Below are 11,637 nucleotides of genomic sequence, written 5' to 3' on the forward strand. Positions count from 1 at the left end.
CCACCTGACTCGATGTCATCGAGTAGAATAACCAACTTCTAAAATAATATGCCTCCATTTGAATGATGACATATTAATGTTTGGTAATGATTCATTTGGATGTTGCTAACTGTTTGCAATTTCATTATACAGACAAAATTTTTATAGAATGGACGCAATGCCTTCTTATTATAGGAAGCAATAAATGTGTTGTCACGTGATTTTTCTGTCTTTGCCTGGTATCCTGTTTTGTTCAATTTCTCTGTGTGTGTGTGTTAATGCACAAAATCTATTTTTAGCCTATGCTGACCCTTTTATGATCATGACAATTATGTCAAGTTGTAATCATCATAGAGAACTCAACAAATGTGTGAAGCCCAAAACTCTATCATAACATTTCCTGTAAACGTCGGCTTTCATAGACAATAATATAATATTAATCTTAGTGTTACATGTACTTTAGTCAACACTTCTTTCAGTAATGGAAACTTTACATCGGGAGACATGTATCAATGATAGAGATAATCTGATTACTTACCTTACGTCATGATATGAATTAATTATTGGTTCTGGATACATTTGAAATATAAAATGGCCATTTGTGAGGGGAACATTTTATATTTTTGTACTAATATGCTGGCCGCTGATTGCATTAGAGGGGTGGCCGTCCTTGAGGGGTACTTTTGAACACAGCCTCGTTGGTGCCAATGGAATGTGGCCATAAAAAGTTGGTGGCCACTGGTCAAGGGGGCCGTTCAAGAGGGGGACTACTGTGTGTGTGTGTGTATACACACACACACGCATATATATATATATATATATATATATATATATATATATATATATATATATATATATGAGATTAGAAAAATCAGAAAAACTGCTAGGGTGAATATGTAAACATAAATAAATCAAAATAAAATGTTTAACCTGTCTTCACTTGGCATTCTTGTTCCTTGACACACCAGCTGCACTGCTGCTTGTAAAATCTGAGTTTGGATGATGAGTTGGTAAGAGTGACCATCTTTCCCTGACTAAGGCATTCTACGCAGGACACCAAGAATGCACAGATCCCAGGGCAAGGAGATTTATTTCTTTGATAAGGATTCTGGTAGCATTGCTGATGGTAGTGAAAAGAAAAATATATTCAAACTGCCATCTTTCATAATCAACAGTTAATATAAGTACCTTTGCAATTATCATCTTTAATAAGGTAACTGTAATTATTTTAATTTTGGACCTCTTTCCAACCCTTCTCCTTTCTTTATTAATATTAAATATCAGATCAAATTTATTTTACATTATAAATAATCTTCTGGTCCATGACTTTGATTTATTAACTTTTAAATCATAAATCCTCTGAGATATTATATGCACCTGTCATTTTATCATTTCAGATAACATTCCCCAAAGAGACTGATGCTTAACTGACTGAAAAAAGATTTTCCAGGAATTCAAGATAACACCATTTTTTTTCTTTTAACTGCCAAGTGCTGACACCATCTCAAACAAATCAGCTGCTGTGGTGGACATCCTGTATGTCAGATTGGCACCATTAAGGACCAAGAAGACATCGTAAGAAATGTTCTGGTGAAAACACTTATGACTTTCCATTTTTGAAGAATTATGTTATAAACATTTTCAAGATGGGTGTCATGGTGGCCATATTGGATATTTGACTGGCACCATTTCCATTTAGATCCAACTACACATCATAAGAAGTGAAATGCTCATATTACCAGTCATCTAGAAGTGGTAGTGACAACGAAATTCCAGACAAACTTAGTGGCAGCCATATAAGAAGTCACTTCGGTGCCATTTCCATTTCTGATCAATTAGACATCACAAGAAATCTTTCAGTGAAAACAAACTGCTGAAATGATCATTCATTCAGAAGTAATGATAAGATGTTTAAAAAAGCCACTGTGGCAGGCTCCTTGATTGTCTAAATAGCACTGTGGCAGGCTCCTTGATTGTCTACATAGCACTGTGGCAGGCTCCTTGATTGTCTACATAGCACTGTGGCAGGCTCCTTGATTGTCTAAATAGCACCATTTTCATTTAGAACCAAAAAGACAGCATAAAAACTTGTTTAGTAAAAAAAAACATGTTTATATGACCAACTAATAAGACTAATGATAATAATATTTTCAAGATGACCACTGCAGTGGTCATACTGGACATCAGATAGCACAATTTTCAGTTAGAACAACCTAGACATCATAAGAAATCTTCAAGTTCCCGTACAGAAATTTCTCATGGATTCAGTATGGAATACTTATGGAATCCGTATGGAAGAGATATGGACTGAAAAACTTATGGAATCAGACAATTTATTCCATATCAATTCCATAAGTACTTCACAGCAAGTGAAAATTCCATATGGAATAAAGTTGCAACTTTAATCCATAAGCACTTTTTTCCATATGGAAAGCAGGCTGATGTATTATAGCATTATGGAAAATACTCTCTGAAGAATTAATAACCTAAACTATCTGATTAAAATAGATATATTGGTGGGAGTTTGAGTACATGTATATGTCAGTGTAGCTGATGTGGAAGGATGAATATATACTCATATAAATTTGAAGAAACACATGTATGTCAGTTTTCTCTAATTTATTTCCACAGATGTTTAAAAACAAAGACATGACCAAAAAAGTAGGGAAATGTAAACATGATCAGAAAATTAATATCTGGTAGTACAAGCATAGATGAATCTTTGGCCTTAGAAAATTTGGTGCAAGGTGGATTTTGGGCTTGATCTAATGTTTATTCTGAAAAGTAATTTTGTTGGCTTCCTATTAAAATATGTTCTACAAAAATCACACCCATGTGAAAATGTCACTTAAATTTCAGCAAAATCAATGAACATTTCTTGACATTCACTCAAATGTCCTTTTTCACAAAAATTATGGTATTTTAGGAGATTTTACCAAAATTTCTGAAAATATCAGTGAAACGTTGTGATTGTAATATCACTGACATTTTAGTAAAAAAGTTATCAATAAGATAAAATAAAATTTATTTTTGTTTCTTGTACAATTTGATCGATTTTCAGAAGCATTTATATTCCCTGTTTCTGATAGCTGTAACTGTATTGTTTATTTTGGGAAAAATAACTTCTTTCCACATCTTTCTGTATTATATTTCTTTATCAAATTTTGTTATTGTTGTTGTTGTATTTTTTTTATAACTTAAACTGGATTTAACTGCCCTCAAACAAGTTTTCTTGTTTTCTGTTTTGAATCAGAATTTCGCTTTTCTCCTGACCTGAATCTGATTTTCCTCGATATGGACCCTTTTTTGAATATCGTCTCTGAAACTTTTTTTAAAAATAATGCTCTATCCGGTCCCATTCCGCAACGGCTTTCTAATAAGTATTTGTTTCGTTTATTATTTAAAAGATGATCATTGTAAAGAGCTTTCTGATTGGTCAAAATTTTGTACTTGCCCAATGAATCGTTGCTTAACGGAAACTGATGGGAATGCTAGACATGGCGATTCGAGCGGGATACGAGTTTGAATAACCATTTGAAAAAATGTGCGGCAAAGAGAATAGCTTGAATCAAAGTCGATGGGAGCGTAATGGGTCAGTGTGTATGAAAACTGAACGCCAGGACTAGCATTTTGCTTTTTGTGCCATAAACAGCTCTATAGTAGTGGCTAACGTGCTAAATTGGACAAGGAATTGAACCAGGATGATTTCGAAGTTATATAACTCAAAACTGATTAACTTCCAGGATGAATTTAAGGAGGACAACGTATATACGGTACCTGGACGTTTCGCCCCATGGTCGTTTCGGCCCAAGACATTTCGCCCCACTTCAATGGACATTTTGCCCCTCTTCAATGGACATTTTGCCCCACTTCAATGGACATTTCGCCCCACATGGTACATGGACATTTCGGCCCAGGACATTTCGCCCCACATTAATGGAAATATCGGACATTTATAGAAATTCATCAGCATTACACCACGTTCTTCATTTTACTTTAAAATGATCAAAAATATAATTAAATGTCCCTTGTGATCTGAATTCTTTGGCATTATTCTAAATAGTTAAAGAGACGGCCTGCTCCAGTCAGGAGAAGTACAATTAAACAAAGTATGGACCCTCACTCGAGTACAGCCTGTCTCAATATAATGGTAATGCGAGAAACGACACACATCATCAATCATACAAAACAATATGGTTTATTTGTCGTTTAAATATAATACACCATTTATTCGCCCAAATTCCAAATTAAATTTAAAATAAAAATCCCAAATTAAATTTAAAATAATAAAACAATGACAAATTATCAGTGGATGGATTGTATCCAATAAGAAAATATAATAATAAAACATGGATAATTTGATTTGGTGGCTGTCCCATCCTCTAGCCAAGGTCAACTTGAAATTATGGGGAGGGATTTCGAGTAAGGTGACAAAAACCGGACTAGGATGAACAACCCTATAGATTACACTAGGGAAATACATAAATACCCCGACAAAATTTTGAAAATTTTTGTTCAAAAATCTTTTATAAAGTAAACAAACAACATACCTTTGGGGAAAACATACACATATAAAACAACTTTATTTTTTTATAAGTAGGGGTGCATCTGTCTGGTGCCATAAAGAAAAAAATGTTCTGGCGTTCACTATTGCTCCCAGCAAGTGTTAATAGGACTTAATTACAGCCAGGTAACTTCTTTGATCTTCATATTTAAATAATCTACTAAATGTGATACCAAGGTAATTAAGCTGCAGCCAGGGTTTTGAGTAAATGGTGTAAGCTTTTATGAAAAGGAAATTTAGCACAGATGTTATGGCGTTCACTAATAACAAAAACAATGACATATAAATAAACAACGTTTGATCTTAGTATACCAAAATCTGAGTTTTAGGATAAAAATTATGATTCTTCAAGTGCATTGTCCGACAGATCGTTTGGTATAGAAGCTCGTGCACGTGTTTGCATGGAAACTTATCAGTGGCTCTATAAATTGCAGTCTTTCCTTTTCTTGGTACTAGTTGTTTTAATATCACGTAAATCAATAGATCGAACTCTGATGAGTGTCATTCTCAGAGAAAGAGGATTAGAGAAGCGGTAAATGACGATATTTTGCTTTGAATATCAACGCGGCATTCTTATACTCCTTCTTGAGAAGTACAGTCTGTTGTTTTATCGTCTGAAAATGGCAAGGACAAAGCAACGACACTAGAGACGTTAGAGAAGTTTTTGGTGAGAAAAGTAATTGTACTAACATCTATAATACATTTGTATTTAATCATATATTCCAATTCTGTATTTTGCGTGCAATTATCCCAGCTGGGATTAGCAGGCAATCTGTAATTAGTATATTACCTGTAATTAGTCTTTAAATGACTAAATACACACCTACCCCGAAGGGGTAAACAATCCTTTGTTGCTAAAGTAGTATATAAAGGGGTTATTTGTGGAATATTAGTGGGGTGTCCGCCTAAAATTACATACAGGTATCTATATAAGTGACCTTAGAATTAGTGTAAACAAAACAGTGGTGTGGAACCTGCAGTTCTGAGTTGTGCTCAAGGGCCTAATTCACAACAATGGACACAGACACAGACACGATGGCTGCACGATCGGTGCCGCGGGGCACTAAGCTTAGCAACTATTTCTATACACGAGTCGTAGGCTCAAGGTTATATGCTGACCACCCAGAAGGATGCCAAACCTTAGATTTTGGCAGTGCAACATCCATGCCAAGGCAGGGGGAGGTCCTAATGGCTTTAAATACTCTTGGAATAGACATTGGAAAAATCGATGCCCTCCAAAACGGAGGAATAAACAAGCTGGTGTTATATCCTAAACAAAGTGCACCCCTATATTGAGACAGATACGGTGCAGATCAAGGGAATAACGGTATCTGTAACCAAAACACCACCATTTATAAGGGACACTGAGCCAAGGACTACAGAGATTCATATAATGGGTTTGCCTTATGAAGTTGGAAATGAGGTACTTATCTCAAAAATAGAAAAGAAGTTTCATGCCAAGATCATAACACACAAGTGGGCAACAGTATGGGGTTTCGCCCCAATCAAGTCAGGAATAAGACTGATGTACACGAGCAGAAAAGATGCTAAGAAAATCCCCATTTTCTTTTACGTGATGGGATTCCGCTTAAAAAGCTGGTATAAAGGCTCGGAGAAGGACAGGGCCTGCCCCATGTGCTTGCAAACTGGCCACGGGTCAAGAGATTGCCCACAGACAGGAGCAACAGATGGGGCAACAACAACAACTTATGCCAGCAAAGCAGCTCCCAAGAGGATGGAAACACAACAACAACAACAACAACAACAAAAAGAGACTCATGAGCAATAAATCCTAAATCTGATAAAGGATATTAGAGAAGGAAAACAATCAGAAGATAAAGAAACAGAAGAAACTCAAGCACTCCCGGAGATAGATATCACAAGAATAACCGATGGACAGAAAACCCCTGAATGGGAGCAAATTCTAAGCCCCAATAAATCAGGGAAAATAACCACACCAGCGAGGGAAAGACAAATACCGCTAAGAAACAGATTTGAAGTCTTACATGAGGAATCAATACAAGAAGTTGGAAGCAAGGGAAGTGACGACACGGGGTTTACACCTTTGACTTCGACCCCACTCTCGAGAAGGAATAGGAAAAAGAGGAAAGCAACTCGGAATCGTCGCACGAAAAGAGTACAACTACTAAAAGCAAAAATGAGATGGAAGAATTAAAGCAAAAGAGCAATCAACACAAGAAGAAAAAAGAAAAAGATGAAATAGAGGGAAGTGAAGCAGAAACAGAAATGGAAACAGACATGGAAAGTGAAACAGGAAAAGAGACAGAGGATGATGATGAGGAAGATGAGACGGAGACAAGAACGGATGAAAATACTGAAGATACAAGTGATACTAGAGAAACGGAAACAACAACTGAAACAAGCAGTACTATGCAGGAAACAAACTACACACAACAATCGGGGGGGGGGGGGGGGAGAACCAGAGCCCCCATCCATCTGACTAAAGTTATATATAATATAAAACAAAATAAATATAAAACAAATTAATAGAATAGTAGATAGGAAAGTATAACCATATAGTGCGACAACCTGAGAGATAGAAATGGAAGGAACGAACTTTCAGATTCTATCTGTTAATGTTAATGGGATAAACAAGGATAAAATTCTTAAATTTCCAAAAGATATAATGTATGACATACTCTTTTTTCAAGAAACACACAATGGTTTTAATGATGAAATAAAGGGTTTATGTGAAAACCATTTGGATGGAATAATTGTGACAAACAACTATGAAGGAAGTGATGTTGGGGGGGGGGTTTGCCGCTCTAATTAAAAATAAAAGAGGTATTAAATGGGAAAGAATTGATGAAGGAAAATTTTTTAAAGGGAGACTACTACATATAATTATAGAAAAAACACATTTTATCAATATGTACATGCCGGCAAATAGAGAGTATAAAAAATTGTTCTTAGAAAAACTCACAAAATATATGGAAAGGTTTACGATGCAGGATGTGATTTTAGGGGGAGATTTCAACTGGATAGGCGAAAACATTGATAGGGAGGTGGAGCTGACAAGTAACGACTTAAGAATTAAACAAGAAATGGAAAATTTCATATCTCAACATAAATTTGTAGACATTTACAGAAGATTGAATATCCTTAGGAAGGAATATACTTATTATTATAAATCTAATAAGGGGAGTCGTTTGGATAAATTTCTTTGTACTAATTATGATACAAAAAATATAGGGAAGCAGGAATAACGGACCTAAAAATATCAGACCATAAACTAATTTATATGAAAATGGTTTTCAAAAAATTTAAAAAATGGGGAACAGGAAAATGGATGATAAACAATGCACTTTTAAAAGACGAAAATTTTACCAATGAGATAAAAAAGGAAATTAAGGATTTCAAAGAGAAAGGAAACATGGACTCAAATTAGAAGCAAAAAACTAAAAATGGAAAAAGCAGCTATAAATTTCCAACTACAAGAGGAAAACACATCAGAATTTGAAACAAAACTAAAAAAGAGATTAGAGGGAATAGTTGAAGAAGAAACGAGGGGGAAAGAAATTCGGGCAGGAAAATTCTCAAATATATATAAAAAATCTGAGGGGTTATATAAAAGGGAGGAGCTAAGAAGGGGGGGGAGAAAGTATTAGATAGTTTAAAAACAAAAGATAACAAAGTAATTACAGATAAAACAGAAATTTTGAATTACATAAAAGATTTTTATTCAACATTATACAAAACACAACATATTTCTGATAAAAATATTGATGAATACTTGTGTAACATCCCATGCGAGATGATATCATCAGAACATAAGGACTTATGTGATGATTTCATCTCGCAAGAAGAAATAATAGAAAGCATCCGAACATCCAATAAAGGAAAAGCACCAGGTGGAGATGGACTCTCTGCAGACTTCTATGTGAAATTCTGTGGGGAGTTGTCACCAATACTTGAATGATTATATAATCATATAATACTAAGAAATAATGATATGTCAGAAAGTATGAGGGAGGGTATAGTTATTTTAATATACAAAGGGAAAGGGGAAAGAGAAGAACTTAAAAACTGGAGGCCCATCTCCCTCCTGAATATGGATTACAAAATACTAAGTAAAATTTTAGCTAATAGAATGAAAAAAGAAATGGACAAAATAATCAACATAAATCAAACATGCGGGCCAAAAAATAGAGACATACAAAATAACATACTCTATAGGATCTATATACAAATAAGTGGAAAAAGAGCTACCATTGATCAAGAAAAAGCTTTTGACAGATTAGAACATAACTGTATACAAAAGGTTTTAAAAAAATTTGGCTTCGGAGAGAACTTCCGAAAATGGACTAAAATACTGTACAACATAACCTCAACAGTACAGGTCAACGGAGCGATGACAGATAAATTCGAAATACAAAGATCAGTGAGGCAGGGATGCCCACTATCTATGCTATTATACGTAATAGCCATTGAAATGCTAGCCATTAGCATAAAACTGAATAAAGAAATAGTTGGTATAAAAGTTCCAAATATAAAAGAAGTAAAAATGCTGCAGCATGCAGACGATTATACAAACTTTATAGAAGATCCTAATTCCTTTAAACACTTAACAAAGGAATTTGAAAAATCTGTAAAAGCTTCAGGATCGCAAATAAATCAGGAAAAAACAGAAATTCTGGAAATAGGAAACTGGCGAAGTAACCTTTCAGGTTTACCAGCACAGTTATTGAAAAAACAGTTAAAGCACTAGGTGTGTACTTTGGCCTAAACGAAGGGAAAGAAAACTGCAAAAAAATGGAAAAGGAAATAAGGATAAATGTTGATATCTGGGCACTAACGCCTTTATGTATAATGGAACGAGCCCAAGTGGCAAAAACGTATATGTACTCTAATATAAATTTCATCTTAAAGTCGATTGACATAAGTAACCAAACATTAAACATTATAGATAAACAAATTATAAATTATATTTGGGGATTTAAAATGCATTATATCAATAAAGAAACCTTGTATAGAGCTAAGGAAAGGGGGGTGGGTATAAGGATACCAAGCCCGATATTACTAAAACTTACGAATATTCTGAATAGATTTAAAAAAATAAATGCAGACCCCAAACTACCATGGGAAGGATTATACATATATTGGTTTGGGTTTACCTTAAGAAATAGGAGAGAAATATATAGAAATAACAACCTAACCAAATTGCTTGAGAGCCCAAGTTTAGGAGTATAAAAGATTTACTTTTTAAATATGGGAAAACAAAGGATTATGGGAAATTGAAGAAAAATTGACATATGGGTGGGTAAGGGAGGAAATAACAAGCAAAATACCATGCAAAATAGAAAAAGAAAGAATGTATGTAAATTGGAAAAGAGCATGGGGGCACTGGTCCAAACTAGGCTCCCTAAAAATACAAAGCCTCTGCTTCAAATACATGCATGATGCATGGTTGACGGGAGAGGCAGCAGCGAGACAGTATATGGTCAGAGCACCGCCAATGTGTCCGCTGTGTAAAAAATGTCCTTACACAAAAATACATACAATAATACAGAGAACACAAACAAAAGAAAATAGAGTAAAGGTAATACAAGAAATACAGAAAAACGATACATACAGACCTCAAAATATTCTATACCTTGATGGGAATTTTAATAAAAATACAACACACAAAATAACTGAATACATAATTGCAACCATGAAAATGTGTGGACAAGTTATAGTCATTGACAAAAAGTAATAGAGCCCATCATGAGGGAAGTACGGATAATAACGCCATGGGGCTATGTCACATGGCACTACGCGAAGTGAACAGGCCCATGGAAGAGTCGGGAAAAGAACCCTTATGATATGGCTAAAATAAAAATGTAAAATTACAAAATAGCACAACCTTTTATGAGATAACTACCCATTTCAAACCCCAACCCATTATATACTTTTCTTCCTTATTAACAATAGCACAGAATCTATTACTGTGCAAATACCCCGAAAGGGAAGGCAATTGATGCATAAAGACTTTTAGACTTTTTGGCAAATAAAATAAGGGAGGGAAATGCTCGAGATGGGAGACATACACAAAATAAAGAAGTAAAGACCCCATCTCGAGCTTACCACACCCTTTTCTATTCGAGAGAGTGATACTTCATACACATAAACCACTAGGGTTTCAAATAAACAATCTATGACACTCCTCGACAAAATTCAAAATTAATCCACCACTAACGCTTATAGGAATAAGCGAGAATAGGAGACAACTGGGAAGAATGAATCTGATATAGCTGCTGTCTCTACATGAACACTTAATATAGCATTCACCAACATATAGCATACGCACGTAGCAAACACGGGACGTAGGCGACCCTAGCAAGGTCGACAAAAACACCAGGGAAGGAATTCCGAGAGGATAATAGAAATCACTCTCGGATGAACAACCCTATAGATACACTAGGGAACATAGAAATACCCTACTCAAAATTTCTAATTATTTGATTCAAAATTCTTTAACATAAAACAAACAACACACCTAAGGGGGAGACAAAAACACATAAACTATTTAAAAGCTTTGGCTAGGATGGGGGGGCATCTGTCTGGTGCCCCCCCACCCCAAAAAAACAATGTCTTCATGCATTTACTGCAGAAAACCAGTTATCTGTCGTCAGCAAGCCATAGATTGCAATATTTGCGGCCTATGGCAACACAGAGCATGTGGAAATACTGGTAAGTTTATTTATTTATTTCTACATCATATTACGATCATTCCGTAATTGAACGGGCATAACAAAATAAATACATTTTTTATAATATTGACTGTTAGAATTACAAAGCCCCCATTTAAGTTGTGTCTAATTTATGCTCGCTGATTGGGTAAATGAACAGCATGATTGATAAGTGACAATATGCCAATTTCCTACAAATGGTAAAAGTGGTTTTCATCAGTTTGTGTAACAGCGAAAATAAAGGTACTGCCATATAGAAAATGATCACTGTAAACGATAGATTAATTTTCTGATCAGTCTTATTACATAAATGAAGGAAAAAAAGGAAAATATTGTCTGATATAACGGCATGTTGAATGTAACTGAAATGGATGAGAGTGATGGGATTATGGGGCATGAAAT

At 34.9% G+C, this 11,637-nt stretch overlaps 1 protein-coding gene across 3 annotated transcripts in view; it reads right to left on the minus strand.

Moving 5' to 3' along the window:
- The window catches only part of LOC149777776 (multiple epidermal growth factor-like domains protein 8), a 151,497-nt gene that overhangs the window by 100,569 nt on the left and 39,291 nt on the right, over window positions 1-11,637 (minus strand). For all 3 annotated transcript variants that reach the window (XM_089938810.1, XM_089938812.1, XM_089938811.1), the window contains exon 6: window positions 910-1,099. In XM_089938810.1, coding sequence (XP_089794936.1) covers window positions 910-1,099 — 190 coding nt within the window. The remainder of the gene's footprint in view (window positions 1-909; window positions 1,100-11,637) is intronic.

Source organism: Sinohyriopsis cumingii, chromosome 17, assembly GCF_028554795.1.
Source record: "Sinohyriopsis cumingii isolate HCF-2022 chromosome 17, ASM2855479v2, whole genome shotgun sequence".
In the NCBI taxonomy this organism is placed as follows: Eukaryota; Metazoa; Mollusca; class Bivalvia; order Unionida; family Unionidae; genus Sinohyriopsis; species Sinohyriopsis cumingii.